The sequence below is a fragment of the Ptychodera flava genome, chromosome 16 (genome assembly GCF_041260155.1).
Source record: "Ptychodera flava strain L36383 chromosome 16, AS_Pfla_20210202, whole genome shotgun sequence".
NCBI classification, from domain to species: domain Eukaryota; kingdom Metazoa; phylum Hemichordata; class Enteropneusta; family Ptychoderidae; genus Ptychodera; species Ptychodera flava.
This window is the reverse complement of record NC_091943.1, coordinates 38,332,393-38,356,815: the sequence shown is the minus strand read 5'-3', so window position 1 is coordinate 38,356,815 and position 24,423 is coordinate 38,332,393. Positions and strand designations below refer to the sequence as shown.

The window sequence follows — 24,423 nt, the reverse complement described above, 5'->3', positions numbered from 1 at the left end:
TGGAGTGCCTTCATATTTTTGACATATATCACATTTTAAAATTGACCAGCTTGTGGGGAGGACCTCTCATTTGTAATAATGGTTTGTGAAAAATTTTGTTTTTAATAGTAAAAATGTTGCATTTTACCATTTCATGTGCTTGTGTCTTTTATGAGTTTTTGCCAGTTACTGGTAACAAAATGTGATTAGCACAAAAATAACCAATGACTCCCAGAAGTGATTGGATACAACAGTCTGATACACCCATTTCATACGTTGTTTTTTCACTACTGTTTTAAGGTTCACTTCACTATTATTGCCCCAATAATTTACACTTTTCCATTAAAATGGCAAAACAATAAGTTGCTAGCACCAAGTTATTATCGGGTGAGGAATTCCCTCACCTGTACAAGCAGTAGCAACTTGCCATAGCACTGTTTTGGCAAGCTGGATGGCTCTTTTTAAGATCAGCTTCAATCAAGCTAGGGGGTCTTGACTATATATGGAGGTCAGCATGTGGAAGGCATTCTAAAGCAGGGTCAAGCTGGCTACGAACTATCGGAGGTGTTGTTTGGGAATGCCCCTGAAGAAATCTTGAGAAAAATCTTCTTTGAAAGGCAAGGATACAGTGTTTGAACGAAATTGTGGGGTTGCTCATGTTTTTAGGCGAAGTGATGAGCTTCAAGCAAACCAAAATACACGACGTGCAGACAATTCCGTTTGATGCTCAGCGTTGAGCCATGTTTCCCGGGGCCATGTTACTATGGCGTGTACAGTACAATTTGATTCTCCGTAGCAGGTAAACAGTTTCATTATAAGTTGGTGATCAATAAAGTTTGCTTCACTGTTTCACTGTCCAATTTGTTTGGGTAAAAGTTAGTTTATTTTTATATAAAATGATCGAGGCTTGGTTCATTCTTATCGAATGAGTGCGGCCCGGCGTCCCATTAGTTTTGTAGCGATAAACTTTCCTGGACAACTACGGAACTTGAAAATTGCACTAGTCCGCAGGACTACCTCCGAAGACATTTTTACTAGTCCTCTTGAAAATTTACTAGCCTCGGGCTAGTGGGCTAGCGCTTATGTTGAGCCCTGATAAGTACATTGTTCTACAAGTTCTACAGGTAAACAAGTGACGTTGTTATGTATATCAATATGTGACAGAAACCGGCCATTACAGAAATGGCATTGCATGAATTTCTATCTCCAAATCTTTGCACAACATTTCTAACTACACAGTTATCATTCCATAAGGTATATGATAAAACCTTTACGGCCTTGATACGGTTTTTGCAAACCTTGGTCATACCAGCGTATGAGCCTGAGCCCTTCCGCTGTACAACATTGGTCCGCAAAAACCCTGTCATGGCCGTAAAGATCACTAACAGACCATAAAAACCTGTGTGTGAAAATAACAGATGGGAACCAGACTTATTCTATATTTTGATCAAGAGTATGTCATGAATAGACAATGTTCATGTCCTCATGTCATTTTCTTTATGATGTTATCAGTATGGTAAACTCCTACCTCCAAATGATGGACTGCCAAATGTTGAAGTTGTTGTAGCAAATGGTTGAGATGGTCCTTGCTGTACTGACGACAGTGTGCCAAAACTTGGAGAGTCTGAATTTGCCGCTATTCCACCAAATGTAGGAGATGTGGTACTGCTAGCTAGGCTGAAATGTTAAAATAAAAATACTTGCATTTCAGTGAAGATTCTGTACCTCTTTCAACAGCTATTATCACACCAAAATCACTCACATTAAAATCTTTGTATGTACATAAGTTTTCTAAACATTAAATAATCTTCCAAACAAAGGTAAGCATTGGAATTATGCACAGCTAAAATAAGAGTGTTACAGCTTCTATTGATTCCTTCAACTTGACCTGATGGTGATATATGAACTTGACAGGATAAGAGATATACATGATAGCAAATGCCACTCTGCAAGAACTGTCCCCAAAATACAATCTTGCTAATTTTGCTTCAGAGTGAACAAAGCAGACTATAGATCATCTGTACAAAATTTAACAACACACAGATAAGCAGATTCAGAGAAGATTTTTTGACCATAATTGGTAAAAATTGCCCAAAAATGCAATCTTACCACCATTATCTGAAACTTTGTTTGAAAGTAGCTACACTAAGATCATCACCAGGATCCTGTATACCAAACTTCAAATTTGTTACACAGGTATTTCCTGAGATTTTTTACCAAAAAAACAAAAAAATTGCCTCAAAAATACAAATTTCCATATTTCATTACAATTTGAACAAGTCATCGTTGATGACACAGTCCCCACTTGTTAATAATGGGTACTTTGATTACATGTCCTCAGAGAGGATAGAGTCCTCTTCATTAATTAGGTCTGTGATAAAAATACTTTGATACAGATGGCGCTCAATGGCCAAGAATGAGTTCCATGGTGATGAAAACATAAAACCAATGTAGGCCACCATCCTAAAGTTCATAAAATGAGTCAACTAGGAATTAATCAACAGGATGTTGCAAAACATTTTTGCATACAATTCTAACACTTAACAGATTATCACTGGTACCATATTTCATAAAGTTTGATGCAGTATTTACAACACTATGAGATCAACATCTGTATCAAGTTTCATCACATTTGACGTTGTATTAATTTGTGGCTATATCACCCTAATTAGGAAAGTTCATTACTTATGCAATTACAAATTAATTAAAATGACACTGATAAATGTCTTTTTCAATGTTAAAGAATGTGAGCTTAACATCGGTTAACATCTGTATAAAGTTTCATGAATTTGATGCAGTACATATTTCTTGACATATCAGCCTACTTACGAAACTTCAATAATTGACATGTTACTGCTACATGACGTGAAACAAATTGACGAGCATATGTATGAAATAGGTCAATGTCAACTTTGAATGATACTGGTGGAAATATGTCTGAGTTATGGCTCTGTACATGAAAACATCGTAATAAAATGGCTGCCTAGCAACCATATTGGATCGTATCACATAAAAAATCGACGTACATATGTATGACATAGGTCAATGTCCTTGTACCAACTTTGAATAAAATCAGTTGAGATATGCCTGAGTTATGCCTCTGTATATGAAAAAATCGTAACAAAATGACCACCACAGCAGCCATATAGGATCGTATCACAAAACAAATTGACGTGCATATCTATGACATTGGTCAATGTCCTTGTACCAACTTTGAATAAAATCGGTTGAGATATGCCTGAGTTATGCCTCTGTATATGAAAAAATTGTAATAAAATGGCCGCCTAGCGGCCATATTGGATTGTATCACAAAACAAATCGACGTGCATATCTATGAAATTGGTCAATGTCCTTGTAGCTATGTTGAATAAAATGGTTGAAACATGTCTGAGTTGTGGCTCTGTACATGAAAAAATCATAATAAAATGGTCGCCTGGCGGCCATATTGGATCGTATCACAAAAAAATTGAGGTGCATATCTATGACATTGGTCAATGTTTTTGTACCAACTTTGAATTAGTCCGTGGGCTAGAGGGGGTCTACGTGCACCCCCCACACAGGATAACAAACCTGTATTTTTCAGAAGCCTTGGATCCCTAGAATACGAAATGGAATTTTAACAGAAAAAATATAGGGATGGAATAGCTGTTATGGTCATGTTTTGAAGGGTACCGCAAAATCACGATTTGCAACCCAATTGCATTTTCGTCAAATTTGTCTTCTTGTAAGTCATCTGCTGAGCTTATTTTTAACATAACCTCACTTGTTTGGTAGCATTAGAAAGGCAATTTATTCTTCTTTAAGATGATATATTGCAACATGCAATATATTCTACAGTTTTTGTGAAATATGACCAAAACTTACCCCATACCCCAAAGTTTAACATTGCAAATTAGAGTAAATCTCAAATTATACCAATTTTTTAGCTAGGCAGAATAAAAAATCCAATTCTTTGTATAAAATTGGTTTTATTTGGTACAGGGATATGTCGGAAATATGAAATAGACTTTTAACAGAAAAAATATTGGGTCTCTACAGCTGTAACAATCACATTTTGAAGGGAACCGCAATATTACAGTGTTGCAGATTTGCATGCATTTTTGTTAAAGCTGTCTTCATATTAGTCATCTGCTGAGCTTGTTTTTGAATATAATCTAACTTGTTAGGTATCATTAGAAGATAATTAACTAGTCTTTAAAATGACATATTGTAACATGCACTATCCTGTATAGGATTCATGAAATATGACCAAAACTTACCCCATACCCCAAAGTTTACATTGACAATTGCAGTCATAGCTAAAATCAAATTCTACCAATTTTTTAGCTAGACACAAAAAATCTGGCCATTTTTGCTATTAAATCTGTTTTATTTGGTACAGGGATATGTCAGAAATATGAAATAGACTTTTAACAGAAAAAATATTGGGACTTTACAGCTGTAACAGTCAGATTTTGGAGGGAACCGCAATATCACAGTGTTGCAGATTTGCAAGCATTTTTGTTAAATTTGTCTTCCTATAAGTCATCTGCTGAGCTTGTTTTTGAATATAATCTAACTTGTTAGGTATCATTAGAAAGATAATTTACTAGTCTTTAAATTAACATATTGTAACATGCACTATCGTGTATAGTTTGTATGAAATATGACCAAAACTTACCCCATACCCCAAAGTTTACGTTTAAAATTGCAGTCATAGCTAAAATCGAATTCTACCAATTTTTTAGCTAGACACAAAAAATCTGGCCATTTTTGCCATTAAATCTGTTTTATTTGGTACAGGTACATGTCAAAAATATAAAATAGACTTTTAACAGAAACAATATTGGGTCTCTACAACTCTAACAGTCATATTTTGAAGGGTACCGCAATATCACAGTGTTGCAGATTTGCATGCATTTTTGTTAAACCTGTCTTTCTATAAGTCATCTGCTGAGCTTGTTTTTGAATATAATCTAATTTGTTAGGTACCATTGGAAAGGTAATTTATTCTTTGTTAAGATAACATATTGTAACATGCAATATCTTGTACAGTATTCATGAAATATGACCAAAACTTACCCCATACCCCAAAGTTTACATTGACAATTGCAGTCATAGCTAAAATCAAATTCTACCAATTTTTTAGCTAGACACAAAAAATCTGCCCATTTTTGCTATTAAATCTGTTTTATTTGGTACAGGGACATATCAGAAATATGAAATAGACTTTTAACAGAAAAAATATTGGGACTTTACAGCTGTAACAGTCAGATTTTGGAGGGAACCGCAATATCACAGTGTTGCAGATTTGCATGCATTTTTGTTAAATTTGTCTTCCTATAAGTCATCTGCTGAGCTTGTTTTTGAATATAATCTAACTTGTTAGGTATCATTAGAAAGATAATTTATTCTTTGTTAAGATAACATATTGTAACATGCAATATCTTGTACAGTATTCATGAAATATGACCAAAACTTACCCCATACCCCAAAGTTTACATTGACAATTGCAGTCATAGCTAAAATCGAATTCTACCAATTCTTTAGCTAGACACAAAAAATCTGGCCATTTTTGCTATTCAATCTGTTTTATTTAGTACAATGACATGTCAGAAATATGAAATAAACTTTTAACAGAAAAAATATTTTGACTCTACAGCTGTAACAGTCATATTTTGAATGGTACCGCAATATCACAGTGTTGCAGATTTGCATGCATTTTTGTTAACCTGTCTTCTTTTAAGACATCTGCTGAGCTTGTTTTTGAATATAATCTAATTTGTTAGGTACCATTGAAAAGGTAATTTATTCTTTTTTACGATAACATATTGCAACATGCACTGTCTCGTATAGTATTCATGAAATATGACCAAAACTTACCCCATACCCCAAAGTTTACGTTGAAAATTACAAAGCAAATTACAGCGAATCTGAAACTCTACCATTTGTTTACAATTTATTAACTTTGTATACAAAGGGCAATGCCTGTATGCAACCTATGAAATCTGTGATTTTGTTAAAAAAGTATGTCACAAATATGAAATTAACTTTAAACAGGAATATATGATTTTGTAGCCTTTTGGATCATATTTGGAAGGGTACCCAGGTATCATGGCAAATTTGTCGAAACACATACATTTCCTATATATGGGTTTCCCCCTCCAAAAATTATCCAAATGGCTACTAAATGTATCATCTTCTCGTTAAAAGTTTATTTCATACTTGTGACATACATTTGTAACAAACAAATCAGATTTCATACAAGAATTGCCTTTTGTATAATGTGTAGCAAAAAATGGAAGAATTTAAGATAATTTGCGATTTGAACTTTTGGGGTATGGGGTAAAATTTGACCATATTTCAGGAAACTGTGAAGGCCATTGCATATTACAATATGTCATCTTGAAGACGAATAAATTGCCCTACTAATGATACCCCACAAGCCAGGTTATGTTACAAAATAAGCTCGGCAGATGACTTACAAGAAGAATAATTTAACAAAAAAGGTGCCAGTCTGCGGTACTGCAATTTTGCGTCACCCTTCAAAATATGGCTGTTACAACTATACAATCCAAAATATTTTTTGTTAAAAGTCTATTTCACATTTCTGACATAACCCAGTACCAATACAACAGATTTAATACCAAAACAGTGCCCTTTTATCATGTCTAGCTAAAAATTTGTGGAATTTGATCATGTTAGCTATTACAGTCCTTTCTATATAAACCATGGGGTATGGGGTAAGTTTTGGTCATATGTCATGAAAATTATACAGGATATTGCATGTTACTATATTTCATTTTAAAGGCGAGTAAATTACCTTTTTAATGATACCTAACATACCATGTTGTATTCAAAAATAAGCTCAGCAGACAACTTACAAGAAGACAGGTTTACAAAAACTCATGCGAGTCAACTATATTGTGATTTTGTAGTATACTTCAAAAAATGACTGTTACAGCTATAAAATCCCAATATTTTTTCTGTTAAAATATTACTTTATATTTCTAACATGTTTCAGTACCAAGTAAAACAGATTTAATACAAAACATTGCTGTTTTTATTGTGTGTAGGTAAAAACTCAGTAGAATTTGACGTTAGCTATGACAGTATCTTTGGATATACACTTTGGGGTATGGGGAAAGTTTGTCATATTTCATGAAAACTATACAAGATATTGCATATTACAATATGTCATTTAAAGCACTACTTAACTACCTTTCTAATGATACCAATCAAGCCAGGTTTAAATCATAACAAGCTCAACAGACGACTTATAGGAAGACAGATTTAACAAAAACACATGCGGGTCAGTAATACTGAGATTTTGCTGTACCCTTAAAAATATGAATGTTACAGCTATAGAATCCCAATATTTTTTCTGTTAAAAGTCTATTTCATATTCTTAATATGTCCCAGTACCAAATAAAACAGATTTAATACAAAACATTGCCCAATTTTTTTATGTCTGAGTAAAAATTGGTAGAATTTGATTTTAGCTATGACTGCAATTTTAGATGTAAACTTTAGGGTATGGGGTAAGTTTTGGTCATATTTCATACAAACTATACAATATATTGCATGTTACAATACATCATTTTAAAGACTAGTAAATTATCTTTTTAATCGTACCTAACAACTTACATTATATTCGATAAAAACCTCAGCAGATGACTTATAAGAAGAGACTTTCAACAAAAATGCATGCAAGTCAGGAATATGGAGATTTTGCCGTACCTTTCAAAATATGACTGTTACAACTACAGAATTCCAATATTTTTACTTTAAAGTCTATTTCATATTTCTGACATATCCCTGTACCGAATGAAACAGATTTTATAGCAAAAATGACCAGATTTTTTGTGTCTAGCTAAAAAATTGTATGAATTTGATTTTAGCTAAGACTGCAATTTTCAATGTAAACTTTGGGGTATGGGGTAAGTTTTGGTCATATTTCATGAATACTATACAGGATAGTGCATGTTACAATATGTCATTTCAAAGACTAGTAAATTATCTTTCTAATGATACCTAACAAGTGTGGTTATGTTCAAAAACAAGCTCAGCAGATGACTTAAAAGAAGACAGATTTAACAAAAATGCATGCAAATCTGCAACACTGTGATATTGCCGTACCTTCCAAAATCTGACTGTTACAGCTGTAAAGTCCCAATATTTTTTCTGTTAAAAGTCTATTTCATATTTCTGACATGTCGTTGTACTAAATAAAACAGATTGAATAGCAAAAATGGCCAGATTTTTTGTGTCTAGCTAAAAAATTGGTAGAATTCGATTTTAGCTATGACTGCAATTGTCAATGTAAACTTTGGGGTATGGGGTAAGTTTTGGTCATATTTCATGAATACTGTACAAGATATTGCATGTTACAATATGTTATCTTAACAAAGAATAAATTATCTTTCTAATGATACCTAACAAGTATAGATTATATCAAAAACAAGCTCAGCAGATGACTTATAGGAAGACAAATTTAACAAAAATGCATGCAAATCTGCAACACTGTGATATTGCGGTTCCCTCCAAAATCTGACTGTTACAGCTGTAAAGTCCCAATATTTTTTCTGTTAAAAGTCTATTTCATATTTCTGATATGTCCCTGTACCAAATAAAACAGATTTAATAGCAAAAATGGCCAGATTTTTTGTGTCTAGCTAAAAAATTGGTAGAATTTGATTTTAGCTATGACTGCAATTGTCAATGTAAACTTTGGGGTATGGGGTAAGTTTTGGTCATATTTCATGAATACTATACAGGATAGTGCATGTTACAATATGTCATTTTAAAGACTAGTTAATTATCTTTTCAATGATACCTCACAAATTAGATTATATTCAAAAACAAGCTCAGCAGATGACTAATATGAAGACAGCTTTAACAAAAAGGCATGCAAATCTGCAACATTGTAATATTGAGATTCCCTTCAAAGTATGACTGTTACAGCTGTAGAGACCCAATATTTTTTCTGTTAAAAGTCTATTTCATATTTCCGACATGTCCCTGTACCAAATGAAACCGATTTCATACAAAGAATTGCATTGTTTATTCTGCCTAGCTAAAAAATTGGTATAATTTGAGATTTACTCTAATTTGCAATGTTAAACTTTGGGGTATGGGGTAAGTTTTGGTCATATTTCACAAAAACTGTAGAATATATTGCATGTTGCAATATATCATCTTAAAGAAGAATAAATTGCCTTTCTAATGCTACCAAACAAGTGAGGTTATGTTAAAAAATAAGCTCAGCAGATGACTTACAAGAAGACAGATTTGACGAAAATGCAATTGGGTTGCAAAATCGTGATTTTGCGGTACCCTTCAAAACATGACCATAACAGCTATTCCATCCCTATATTTTTTCTGTTAAAATTCCGTTTCGTATTCTAGGGATCCCAAGGCTTCTGAAAAATACAGGTTTGTTATCCTGTGTGGGGGGTGCACGTAGACCCCCTCTAGCCCACGGCCTAAATAAAATCAGTTGAAACATGTCTGAGTTATGGCTCTGTACATGAAAAAATCGTAATAAAATGGCCGCCTGGCGGCCATATTGGATCGTATCACAAAGAAAATTGACGTGCATATCTATGACATTGGTCAATGTCCTTGTACCAACTTTGAATAAAATTGGTACAAACGTGTCTGAGTTATGGCTCTGTACATGAAAAAATCGTAATAAAATGGCCGCCTGGCGGCCATATTGGATCGTATCCCAAAACAAATCGACGTGCATCTGTATGACATATGAAGTAATCCTTGTACCAAGTTTGAATGAAATCGCTTTTTGCATCTCTGAGATATCTGTGTGAACGGACGGACGCACGCACACATGCACGCACGCACGCACGCACGCACGCACGCACGCACGGACATGACCAAACCTATAAGTCCCCCCGGACGGTGTCCGTGGGGACTAATAAACACGAACAAGGTCATCCCTGATGATATACCGTACTCATCCGAGTATAAGCCCCCGGTTCGGCAACACAAAACGACAGCAAAACTAGGGGAGGGGCTTATACTCGAGCAACCCCATGTTATGTGGCATGGACGCTTAATTTATGCTAATTTTATGCACAATTTTTTTCAACACCACTCGATCTTTCTATCGCTTTCAAAATCGACTTACACATCCAAAGAAATTGATTGTACAATCTCTGAATACAGAAGTGATATTTTGGTGAAATTTCAGCGTCGAAAAAAAACCAAAACTTGAAACAAAGATGTTGTGTATGCAGCTGATCAACAGTAATGTGAACAGGCATGCATTGCCCACACGGAAAGGCACCTCAATATTCCAGTATCAAAGTTGACTGTCTACATCTTGTGAAAACAACAACATAGCAGTGAAAATTGTAATAGTCACCAGGAAAAGTCTTCACAAATGAAAGGATAATTGCTTCAAACAAAAGAAACTGCATGTTTCGAGCATGAAAACATCATGGCCGTGAATGAAAATAAACGATGGCAGACGTGAGTGGGACTTTTCTATTTAGGCGAGGGGTGAGCAGGGTCAAAGAATCAAGATAGTACTGGGAAAACGTGTCATTTTCCTTACGATGCTGTCAAGGGAACTCCAGTTTCCCACTGTTTTACATCTTTTAATAGTTTCTTTATTATCTAAAAGTAATTTTACCAAGTTAAATGACCAAATATACTCTCCTAACCTTTCTGTATTTGAGTTACACTAGGGTAGGGGCCTATACACGGATGTAATGCATTTTCTAAAATCCTCTAAAATCAGTAGGGGGGGGGGGCTTATACACGAGCAGGGGCTGATACTCGGATGAGTAAGGTAACAAATATCCAAACTTTGTGACAAGCAGTTTTGGAGAAGATTTCAAAAATATTTTTGACCGAATATGACAAAAATTTCCTGAAATATACAAACATGCATATTTTGTCACAGTTTGAACAATCTGCATAAGGACATCCCTAGGGACTTTTATACCAAACATCGCAGCTGTTTGACCAGCGATTCAGATATCATCATTAAAAGAAAAAAAAAGTCTGGTTGTATTCCCATGATACATCTACACACCAAATATCAAATTTGTGAGTACTTTGGTTCTACGATACCAAATATTACTGCTGTTTGACCAGCGGTCCTGTAGAACAAGATTTTTGATCAAACATAAAATGTGATAGATGTCATTATGAAAAGAAAAAAAGTGATTTTTATACCCATGATGCAACTACATACCAAATATCAAATTTGTAAGTACTTCTGTTCTACAGATATTTGAGTGGATGGATATCCTCACTTCCACACAGACATACATGCAAACATATATAGAGACAAACATACCGGTATACACAGACAAACATGAGACAAATACCTATTCTAACAGTTTCTATAGACATAGTAGCAAAAAATGGTTATAGGAATCCTACAGTTACTCTTAGTCCATATGGTCGAGGTCATAGCAGAATTCATTTTAGCAGTTTACTGCCCTGTGTTCTATGATCAAATACCTGTAACAGGCAACTACATGTTTTATTGTATCCCTAATAAAGATAGACTTGATGTGAAGTTGCCTTCATCTCAATTATATTTCTGCTTACTGAAACAATTTGGAACAATGGCCGTGATTGGTTTGCATGCTTTAAACTTGCTGATATCTCGTAAAAGTAAACATAGCCTTGCCCTTGAAGTTCTGATCATAGAAGCCATACAGTTTGGGCATTTACAATTTTTTATCATTTCTGCATTTGCATGTTTTTGGAGCCATGACATTAAGATCTCAGTCACTTCATCTTTGACCCAAAATACAGCTGCACAGAGACACTAGATTTCAGTTTATCAGATAAGCCTCCATTGCGATCGGCATACCACAAAATGGGAACTTAAAACTGCACTGGTTAAACAGGATGACTGGACATACTGAAAATATCAATTCCATTTTGTTGACAAAATTAACGAAACTTATATATTGTAACTAACCTGGCAAATCCACTGGACACGTTAGAAGATGCACCAAATACAGAACTGGAATGTGAACTTCCAAATGCAGGACTACTACCAAACACAGCTTGGGAACCAAATCCAGGAGAATTACTTAACCCAGAACCAAATGTTGGTGATCCACCAAATGTGGCACTGCTACCAAATCCAGTGCCTGTAGCTATTACAAGATAAAAACAGAAGTCATCAAAATGCACAGGCATATGATTGATCTATCATTAATATTAAACATACTTGATATGTATTCGTTGAAATACTGTAATTCTTCATCAAACAACAGTGACCCAAAAACAAACACTTGGGAAAAAAAAATTGAAAACACATGAAGTTTGAAAATACAAATTAAGATATTGAGAAAACGTCAGAAAGGCTATATTGAAAACAATCAATAATCACATTCATATGAACACATACTCATCAACAATCAAGCACATCTGAAAGTATAAAGTAGATATTCCTGGGGAACCTGGAAACCAAATTTTAAAGCTATTCAAGAGATATTTTTTGTAGAATAAACTTGTTAAAGCATAAATTACAAAAAAAGAGTTCTTGAAATAAATAAAAATAAAAACTTGAAGGCATCACCATAAAATGAAAAATTTGCATAGGGTTTGTGAAAACCAAATATTTACCTAATCTGGTCTGCAGTTACAAAATTATAGCAATTTGTCGGCTTTTGCCTTTTTAAAATCCATTTGCATATTTTCAACACCAACATCTTCATTTGAACAAATTCAAATCTTCACCCTTGAATGCACCTGCACACCAAATACTATGAGAAGTGCTGTGGTTTTGGAGTTTTTGATGTGGACACATACACACACACACACACACACACACACACACAGATGACAGCCATCTTTCTACTCTAGAGGAATACCTTATATATTGCCATACACATGTACATGACATATGGAAGCTGGAAGACTCTCTGGCAACCTCTCTGCAAACTTTTATCAATGTAAATTTGATCCAATAAGTTTTACACAACAGTTGAATATTTTATATGGTTCACATAGTTTTGTAATTTTACCAAAATTCAACACGAGATAGACACACCTTATTATACTATATGATTTTTAAAATCCCTACATCATGTACTCAAAAACTTTCAAATCAAATTTCAAGGCAGTAAGGTAATTACAGATAAGGAATGCATATAAATATATATAACCTGCAGTGAAAGTGTTAACAATAACAACAAGCATGCCTAAGTTGGTTTTTGCAGTTGAAAAAACCAGCAAAATTTGCATTTTCCAAATGTGTCTCTGGCTGATATCCTTTCAAATGCTCTTTTGCGAGCAGAATGTCACATTTTTCCTATTCTGGACTGGATTCCTTCTTTAGGTCATAGTTACACATGTACATCATATCCACTATCAGCAAAACTACATAACAAGTTTACTATATGGTACCTGGACTTTGTTGATTTTGAAGTGATGCAAAGCCTGAAGCTCCAACGCCACTGCCACCTGAAGAAAAGGTACCACCAAAGCTACTTTGACCTGTTAATCAAATACATATAGAAAACAAATAGCTGTATAATCTGCATGGATTAGAACTGAACATGTACAGCTAAGAATTAGAGTAACTTTGCTTGTATTGTCTGTATTTATTACATTAAATCTATATGTGTGAGGCTTTAATTCAGTAAGGAGCTTTATATTCAATACAAGAATCCAGTTTACCGGTAGCACAGTTTCTAACAAGAATGGTTCTGCTCCAGAATAATAGGGACATGATGTATTCTATAAACTCAATGCACCAAAAAGATAACATGATGACGGTACAAACCAATAGTGTATGGAAATACACATATTTCTGTGCGCGTTTCTGTATGTTGTTTGGTTTGTGCAGTGGTCTATTTGAATTCCAGGTTTAACCTATGACTGTTATATAGGGGCTATATTACAAAGTTAAAATTACTTACCAGACTCTCCAAAGGACTTGGCACCACCACTACCAAACAATGTTGATGCTGGGATTATGAAATTAAAAATAGTGACAACATCACTGTTTGCTCCCATATAGTTATAAAAACAAGTCAACAATTGTATGAAACATGGACATACATATACAGACAGACTGACATACACAGATTGGCACAGAGTGATGACATTGACCCCAAGTGTGCCTTGGCCCATGGAGAGTGATAAAGATATAACAAACAGCTGAATGTAATGATAAAATAGTTAAGTATAGGCCTATACAGACCTGAAGGTGAATATGTTACAGCAATTTGACTAGTTTCTTTTCCTTTTCTACTTCTGTGATAATAATTAAGACAATCAAGCTGCAAGGCAGTTTATGTATTGACAAATATGTTATCTTTTACAAGCACACAGTAAACTGTTCTTGATTTTTCATTTACAATATTTGACATAGACTGAAATACATAACATGCAACCAATGTTTACACTTTGCCCATACACCAGATACATGGAGAAATTTCAACATACAATCATCAACTCAGAAACCCTACAGGAAAAAGTAAACATTGTTTTCTTCCAGAACAGCTGGTACATCCACATCTGGAACAACTTACAAACTTAACCAATTACACAAGGATGATGACACAAGAGATAAAGTTAAACTGTGGTGAACTTGACTATTCCTTTCAAATCCTTACCTAACTTGACATCTTAAACTAAAATACACTGCATGGGTAATTGTGCACAAAAATACATCGGGGTGGACCATTTGATAATTAGAGGTTATTACCCAATATCGCCTGTTCCTGTGTCGTATCAGCATGAGTGTCATTTGTGCTGCGTCAGACACGAGACGAAGTGGAGTGTCTGACGCAGCACAAATGACACGAATGCTGATACGACACAAGGAACAGGCGATATTGGGTAATAACCGATTTATCATATACCCATGCCCATAATTTTAGGGAATTTTTACTAATAGAACGAAAAACCTTTAATTTTGAGGCTTTACTTTATTACGCCTTGCGCATAAATATCAGAATGTTTATGTGAACAGGCTTCATTCATAAAGTATACGACGAAGATGTCAACATCACGCGCGACATCGTCCATATCTTGGTGAAACCCAAGAAGAAAGACACCGGGATACAAAAATCGTCATACAGAAGGAACATTTTAAGGTGCAATATGCTTTTACAACTGTAACCGATCAAAAACTGCTCAGCTTTAAATCTATCCTGATTTCGATCGTCGTACACGGCACGGAGCTTGCGCAGAGGGGGGACGCCATTTTGTTAGTTTACCTTTAGAGTTGCCATGTCAACAGTCGTCGCGCGCGCGACATCGCTGTCACGCCACGCGCTCACTACCTGTTCGGTGGAGACCGTGCACAGTGCCGGCGCCGTGCGAACGGCAGAATGTTTGCTAGAACTTGACCAAAAAAATACCATGGGAAAACATTTCAAGACTCAACGTGATATTTCCGTATTTTGCAACCAGAAATACCCGTGTTCCTCGAAGCCCTTCAAGTTTTTACGTCGGCGACATTGCTTCGCAGGCGGGGAGCGGCAGCCATTTTGTTGTTTACGTTGTTTACCAACAAACTGCTAATGTAGTTCGGGAAAACTCTAAAACTGATGACGTTCATCGTGCATATCTCGACGTTTACCGTGAAATATCACGGCTGATATTTTACGTTGAACGTCACTAGGATGTAGCAATATGGGCATGGGTATATGATAAGGGATGGTGTCTGGAAGATCGATGAGGTACATTATCTTTTTTATCCGATCCACTGTACATTCTTTTTTCCCCACTCTCCCACCTTTTCTTTTTGTCAAACCTTCTCTGGCTGAATTTTTTATTGGCATTTGTTTGGAATTTTTTCAAAATCTGCCAGGATTTTTTTCCCGCATTTCAACACCAAATACAGTTTACCATATCAAATGCTTACTAAATCACCACATTATATACTCTTAGTTCCAGTAGGTATAAAATTACCAAAAAAAAAATCTTAAAAATACAAAATGAAAGATATCCCAGTAAAACTGAAAGTTTCGCAAAGTTGCCCCAAAAATTCAAAATTCCGGATTTCAACTTAATTTCAATATATCTTATTAACAAAAACCCTAAGGACCGGTTTACTAAATATCAAAGCAATCAGACTGGTAAATTTTGAGAAACAAATTTTTTGACCAAAAATGAGAAAATTGCCCCCAAAATACAAAATTGCAGATTTCATCCTAATTTTAATATATCTAATTAACATAAACCCTAGGAACCTGTACACTAGATATCAAAGCTACCAGATCAGAAGTTTTAGGAGAAAAATTTTTGACCAAAAAAGGCAAAAATTGCCCCAAAAATAAAAAAAAAATTGCCAGTTTCAACATACCTTCAATACATTATATTGAGATTAATCTTAGATACCTGTATACCAAATACATGTATCAAAGCTATCAAATCAGCAGTTTTTGGATTAAAAATTTTTTTATCAAAAATTGGGAAAATTGCCCCAAAATTACAAATATGACAATATCAATACAATTTGTACAAGCATGACTGAGGTCATTCTGAGGAACATGAATATTAAGTTTCATAGCAATCAGAGGAGCGATTTCAGAGAACAAGATTTTTTGACTAAAAACGGAAAAAATACCCTAAAAATACAAACATGCAAATTTCATCCCAATTTTTGCACACATAATTTAGAATACCTAAAGAAATCTGCATACCCAGTTTCAACCAAATCTGACCAATGCTTACTGAGTTTTAGCCATTTGCAGGATTTTTCCTTTTTCCCCCTCATTTGCATATTTTTGGCACTGACATGTTCATTTGAACAAATTCACATCTCCACCCCTAGGTGCACCTGTTCACCAAATACTAAGACAGTAGGTGCTTCGGTTTAGGAGTTTTTGATGTGGACGGACTAACAGACATACATACATACTTACATACATACACACAGACGCCATTTTGCCACCTTATACGAATACCTCCCATTTGCATATATACATATGCATATATGGGAGCGTAAAAAGAGTGTGAATGGCACTTGTCTCCTACTTTTTTATCACAATTCACTGATATTAATATGACCAGTACCACACATTTTGTCCAGAGTGCATGAATCCCCCATTTAAATAATATCCACACTCAAATACACACAAATGCCTACACACAGAGTGTTGATAGTGGCATTTCACACCGTGATTGCTGCCTATGATGTAAAATCACATTGTTGAGTTCAAGCCACTATCTGTAGCCATAGTAACCTGACAAAATTAGCCTCCAATATGCAGAAAGATGTGCTTAAGCTGACAGAGTTTATCTCAAGATTACAAAACTATTGTAGTAGGTGTCTCCCATGAGTGGACAAATTCATCAACAAATTTTTAAAATTTCGAAAGCGTACTTTTAAGCACACCATTCTTCCCTGTTCCAATTGAAAATGATGTAGAAAATTATGCTTGATTGAGAAAAGCACTTTTGTAAGATTTCCCACAGATTGTGTCTTCAGCCTTAGAGAACAATGTGATGGAGAGTAGGGAGACCAGTTGCACCTGTTTTTTGAAACAAAAGGATAAGTTTTTCCAAATAGCAATGACAAAAGAAATCTACATGCTAACTTTTCTCAGAGAATGACCTCTTCACGTTGTCATAGCTTGTTTCCGAAAAGTATGGCATTTGTAGTACCAGTAGAATGTGACTTTTATGGTTATTTAATGATTTTATTGAAATTTTTAATGAAATATCTAAATTTTCTTTCACTTGATATTATTAAACAATTAATTAGATGTTTAACATTATTGCTTTTACGCAGAACTCAAAAACTTAAAACAAAAGTCACCTTCACTGATATGAGTCCAACAGAATTGTTGGTAATTTATTGTACGGTGCACGCATGCCGACCATCAAGAGATGTTGAAGTAAAAGGAGAAGACTCAGCATATACAAAAATTTTCTATCAGGCATGGGAGTACAAAAGCAAGGATCAGAAGCCATGCTACATGGCCAGCAAAAATCTGGAAATTTAAAAACGTGTAACCTATACACATCAAAAGGACAACTGGCTGACACGAAGAAAAATTTGCTACTCAATGCAAGACAAAAATGCTTGCAAAAAACACATCAAAAGGACGAAAAAGGATGAAGCAAAGGGCAAAAAAACAAGGATAGAGGACGTAGCTGATAACAGCAAGCTGACTATTGATGTTCCAGTGGCTAATTCACAAAACAAAACTGAGTTAACTCAGGGAACTTTCTAAGAAAACTCAGGAGGATTTTCATATATTAAAGTTTGTTGTTTCTTTACATTGAATATCATTTGTCATAGAAGGTAATGTATATGTAAGGGAAACTATATACTGCAGCCAAGTTGTGAATTATGCTTCTATGGTTGAAAGGGTGGACAAGGTGTTGACTGAATATACTACACCAGTGTACAGGATAATTGTTTCAAAGAAGTGATCTTTGACCAAGAATGAGAAAATGGACTGAAAATATAAATATATGCACGGTTTGTCAACAATTTCACACATGTGAATATGGTCAGCCCTAGAAACAAATGTACCAAATTTGAAGCTGTTAGACTGGGGTTACAGAGAAATGATGGTTTGTTTGAAATAAGAAAATTGGTTTCACAAAATTACATATGCAAATTTCAACATCATTTGAACAAGTAAGTCATAGAAAGCTTTCAGGTGAGCAGTTTCAGAAAACATTTCGACTAAAAATCAAGAAAAAATCAGTAAAAATAGAAATATGCAAATATCATGATCACTTTAACAAAACTTAGTGATACCATCACATGTAAGCTACAAACCAAATTTATTTGAATTCTGGAAAGACAATGTAAAGGTATCTGCAATGTCAAAAATCAGTAATTATGGGCCTTGCAGTGGATGGACATGCATATGACAAAATGTCAGCTAAAAATCCACTGGTATTTATTTATTCATATCAGATGGCAATTAAAGTTTGAAGTGAATTGGTCATTTTAATTTGTGTTGTTCATCTAATACACATTGGTTTTCACCATACAATAAATCAATGATGAAATGCAACATATCCTGAGACAAATTGATATCTGTATAATTTATGCAAAGTGTAAATGTAATCAGTAAGAAATACAAGAAAACATACCCTCACTTGTATTTCCAAATGAAGTAGATGTCGTGCCAAATGGATTCTTATTGGCTGCTTCTGTACTGGGTTTGCCACCAAGACCACTGAATAAACCACCACCACCACTGAGGAAACCACCACTATTGGCTGTATTTGCTGTGCCAGATGTGGACTGTTGAGAAAACCCAGACTGTCCAAACAATGATGATGATGATGACTGACCAAACACAGGTTGAGATGTGGCATTTGTGTGGCTGATAGAGGATGTAGCAGAGCCAAAGGGTCCTGTAGAAGTGCTGGGTGTTGATGTTTGACCGAACAAACCTGAGGGAGTAGCTGTTGATGTTTGCCCAAATAGACCTGTGTTTGATGTTGATGTGGAAGTTTGTCCAAATACACTGTTTGATGTAGGTGCTGTTGTTGATGTGGCTGTTTGCCCAAACAGACCAGTAGATGAAGATGATGATGTTTGTCCGAATAGGCCACCAGTTGATGCTGATGTAGATGTCTGGCTAAACAGAGGCCTGCTAGTCGTTAATGCTGGTTGACTACCAAAGGAACCATGGCCTGGAATAGGTGATCAGTTTGATTTGAATGATCTTAAATTTGTATTAATAGACCAATATTTTTACCAGGTTTCAAAATCCTAGGACAAGAAGTTTATGAATGTGTAATATTTGAGCATTTTTCACGTTTATTTTATTTACTTGAGTATCAATCAATAATAAAAACTTTGATTTGAACAAAAATGAACCAGAATTTCACTAAAAACACCTCTAAAAACTATTTAAAGTCATAGAAAATAGAAAATTTTGAGGCCAGAATTTTTAACCATTTCTTACAATTTATTTTGCTGATTTTAATAGTCATCTTTATACATACACATAAACACACACACACACATACATACATGCATGCATATACATACATACATACATACATACATACATACAGATGACAGACACAAGACAGCTACTTCCCCTTATCTTCTTTTGCCATATTTGTATTTGACAACTGGACTTAAAATTGTAATTGTAAGTGATTAAATGAAAAGATTGCTTATTTGCATTGTAATGTCTGAACATGTTACTAACCTGCGCTACTTGTGGTGGTTGCACCAAAGAAAGTGCTGGATGTTGGCTTTTCAGTGGATGAAGAGTTGATACTCAATTCAGACTTTGACGGCTGTGTTGTACTTGATATTGCACCAGGGATGTTACCAGATGTTGATGTGTCAGTAATTGTTTGACCAAATATGCCACTTTTTGTCTCAGTAGTTGATGATAGGTCACTGGCTGAAGTCGTTGTTGTTTTCTTTGCAAACAAATCCAAGGTATTTGCCGATGTAGTAGTCCTGCCTGCACTTGGCTGATTCATTGGTGCTGATACAGTTGATTGACTGCTGGTAGATGTGATGCCAGATACAGTGGATTGGCTGCTGGTAGATGTCATGCCTGAGACAGCTTTAGATGATGCTGATTCTTGAGACAACAGACTTCCTAGAAGAGAAGTGGATTGTGTTGTTGCCACACCAGTAGTTGCAACTGGTGACATCACTGTTGAAGCTTGGGCGGTTACTGTGACAGCAACGGTAGCAGCGGCACTTGCAGTCTTAGATACTGCAGGTACACTCACTGTAGGTACTGATGGCGTTGTACTCAGTGCTGCTGTGGTCACTGTACTTTGTGGGTTAGTTGTTGTTGTTGTTGTTGTTGTTGTTGCAGATATTGTAACACTCTTCACATCTGGTGTTGTTGATGCAGCTGCTGTAGGCAATGCACTACTTACAGTCACAGGTCTGGAAGCCATGAAGGATGTTGTAGTACTTGTGGATGATACAGAAATCCCTTCAACAGACTCAACTCGAGGAGCAGACACTGCAGTATCTACGGCTGTGGTAGTAGTGATTGCAGCATTTGCAAAAGCTGCTACAGTAGGTGTAGAGGTAACAATTGAGCTGGTTGTACTGAATGACGCCGTAACAGGTTTAGCAAATGGTTTACCAGACAGAATAGATCCAGCTGCACTGTCATTTTTATCACTTGAAGATTGATCTGAAATGTAAATTTGAAACAAGAAAAAATGTTTGCATTATTTTGTATTTGCTGGTAAATTTGTTAGGAAGTGCAAGCAGTTTTAGAGAAGATTTGGGGGAGGGGAAGGGAAAATCTCAAAAATTAACATTCTAAGCAAATTCTTCTCACCAATAATGTCACTATTTGTTCACCTGACAGATTTTAATGTGCAAAAAATTAACCCTTTATAAAAATATACACAAAATAAATTAAAAGCTCTTGATCAACAATCAGCAAAAATGTCCTAAAAATTGACGGATATTGGTTGAGGACAGACAATTACACATAATCACCTTTTAGATAATATCTGCAAAGCTGGCTATGAAGCTGATAAACATCATTGATAAATTCATGATTTGAGTCTTTACTGTTAACTCTGATGTACTGACATCAGTGATGACACAAATAGTACAAATGATAGTACAAATGATACTCAATATGAAGACATCAGGCATATATCAGGTGTAAAACAGCCAAAGCAAAGCTTATGGCATTGTACTGGAAGATTCAGTCATTGTACTGGATCATTTAGAAATTTGTCATTCTGACTAGTCTACATGCAAAATGGCACTAGCACTCTGAGTAGCTTCTTCTGGACATGAAAATAACATGAGAAGGTGACCAGGTTATAATAGTGAAGTTTTCAGAGTGCACATGTTATTTATTGTATTTTGATAAAAATTCCTAAATAGGAATGACAAAGATACTTCTCAAACAGGATAAAATGTAAGTTCCACTGTATGGTTTTGGTGTGCGTAAATGCCAGTAAAAGGAATCTCTAGTACATATTGATGAAAAATTACGTATGGCAAAAAAAATTGATATCTGTGGTTTGCAACTTACCAGACTATGTGTTTAACTTACCAATAAAGAAAAATGCACCTGGTTTAGATGCATTTTCTGAGTCACTTGTAGTGATGGTAGAATCAGCAGATTTCGTAGTCTTGTCAAATTCCGTTTTAATGTCTGGAAAAACATGTTATAATTAATTTAAACTTAAACATATAAATGAATACCCAATCACTTTCAGGGACAGCAAGTCACAGTATTCAAAAAAGTAAGAAAAAAGAAGCTGGCATCTTGAAATTTTGACTGAGAAAAGGTGGAACCTCATCTTGCAGAATGATAAAGATAAGGAAAACATTTCTAACTGCCCAGCAAATCATAGCACACAGTCACTCTCAAAACCAGCCAATCAATGCACACAGCTGCCTTGATAACTAGCCAGTCACAGCACACAGCTCCTCTTACAACCAGCCAATCACGGCAAATAGCTCCTCTTACAACCAGCCAATCATCAGCCAATCAAGGCACACAGGTGCCTTGACAACCAGCCAGTCACAGCACACAGCTCCTCTTACAACCAGCCAATCACCAGCCAATCAAGGCACACAGCTGCCTTGATAACCAGCAGTCACAGCACACAGCTCCTCTTACAACCAGCCAATCACGGCAAACAGCTCCTCTTACAACCAGCCAATCACCAGTCAATCATACCATCACAGTCAGTTTTTATTTGTTATTCATAACATCAGAGAATAGACACAGATTAAACTAAATCATAAACCGATTAAAGCGTTACACTTTTCTAGCACAGTAAAAATGTTACCTGGTATTCCCCACCAGAAAGTGTTGAGTCACTTTTGATAATTGAATCAGTCCCACAACAACCAAATCAGAACTTGATGTTGACGTTATTTCAACACTATTACAAAATGATAATATACAGCACATGTTGAACAGTGTTAGTGTAGTGTTAGTGAAGGTATAGTCTAGTTTAGTTTGGTAGTTTTGTGCCTTGCTGCTTGTGACCTTTCAAATCTGTCTTAAATGCACTTCTATTTCACTCATTATGTTTTTTATGGAATTCCTGTGATTTGTTCAATAAAATTGCTGTCCTCTTTATATTGGAAACGAATATACACTGTATAATTTTTCACCAATAATGCCATGTTTGCAGTAGAGTGGTGCGCTGCAAAACATGTAGTTTTTTAACAAGTCTAAAGTCTATTTAAATGGCTGAGATTTGTTGACGCCTATGTACAAAGTTTACGGAGTGCATTATAGGTATAATTGTGACAGCGTAAAACTGGCATGATGTTCAACATTTTTGTAATCTATGGGTTGGGTTTCATGATGGTTTTTTTAGGAGTCACAGAGTTCAACTGAGAATCAAGGCTTAAGGTTGCCATACGATCGGAAAAAGTAAAAGTAATGTCAATTTTTTAAATGGGGATTTTTGAATACCTACATATGTGAATAGTCCAAAACTGGGAAAAAAACATGGGGTCACCGCGCTTGTTTTTTTACAAAATGACATTAAAAATTCACGGTTTTTCACAAAATCACTAAAAATCAATAAAACAGGTCATCATTTTCATATTTATATCATGATTGCATTTTTCACGTTTACACTGTAAAAGAATAAAGAAATTATAAACCTAAGCTACTTTGAAGATTTTACTTACATTAAAATTGAGTTAAAAAGTCATCATATTTATTTTTTAACCAAAATTCCAACAAATATGCCCCAAATTTTAGTAATGGGAGAGGGTAATTTATTAATTATTCATAGTTTCTACTAATGTCAATTTTCTCAAACTTTGCCAAATAATAGCTCTTTTTGTGAATTTTTCAAAACCACATTTTGTTTAGTAGGTCACCGAGCTCGATTTTTCACAATTTTGCAAAATCTGACTAGGATTTACAGGTTCTGGCGATAAACCATGCTCTCCCGGGTTTGTCGCGCGGGGGCGCTCTTCAAATGCTGCTGACCTGCATGTGGCTACCTGCAGTGGCCTTGTCCAGGCATGGTCATGATTCAAGCCTACCTGTAAACTTTAATGAGAGGGAAATGACAGAACAAAGCAAAGACTTTTAGGTTCTTCTACTTTTTAGAGTCTATATATTAATACAGCATACAAAAAATCACGTAATATTTATTGCCGTGACGCTTATCGGTGCGGATTAGGTTGACTTCGCTGCAGGCTAAGTTGTCACACACTACATGGACGTGGAGCCAGGAGCCGAGGCCGTGAACTTGGCGTTTCTCCAATACACGATGACAATCGTAAAGGAAAGCCCGCAACTAACACACGTGTCAAGATTTTCGGCTAGTTCACTCAAATCGACAATGCGACGGCCATTCTTCCATTCTCCGGTAGGTCTACTAGCAACAACATCATTGGAATTATAACCACGACGGTCCACGACCTGCTCTTGTAAAGCGAATCAGACGTCAGACCACTGACTTACGCTGTACAGGCTACGGTCATGTTGCATTTTTTTATCTCTTTGCTGAATTCTCGTACCTTCCAGCGTGTTTTGAGGGCACGTTGAACGTTTT

At 35.4% G+C, this 24,423-nt stretch overlaps 1 protein-coding gene across 1 annotated transcript in view; it reads right to left on the bottom strand.

Moving 5' to 3' along the window:
• Positions 1-24,423, bottom strand: part of LOC139114789 (nuclear pore complex protein Nup214-like) — a 47,045-nt gene that overhangs the window by 11,286 nt on the left and 11,336 nt on the right. Inside the window, exons 7-13 of the mRNA XM_070676715.1 lie at positions 21,942-22,043; positions 20,097-21,056; positions 19,021-19,569; positions 13,872-13,919; positions 13,357-13,446; positions 11,921-12,101; positions 1,508-1,656 (exon numbers count right to left, since the gene is read on the bottom strand). Coding sequence (XP_070532816.1) covers positions 1,508-1,656; positions 11,921-12,101; positions 13,357-13,446; positions 13,872-13,919; positions 19,021-19,569; positions 20,097-21,056; positions 21,942-22,043 — 2,079 coding nt within the window. The remainder of the gene's footprint in view (positions 1-1,507; positions 1,657-11,920; positions 12,102-13,356; positions 13,447-13,871; positions 13,920-19,020; positions 19,570-20,096; positions 21,057-21,941; positions 22,044-24,423) is intronic.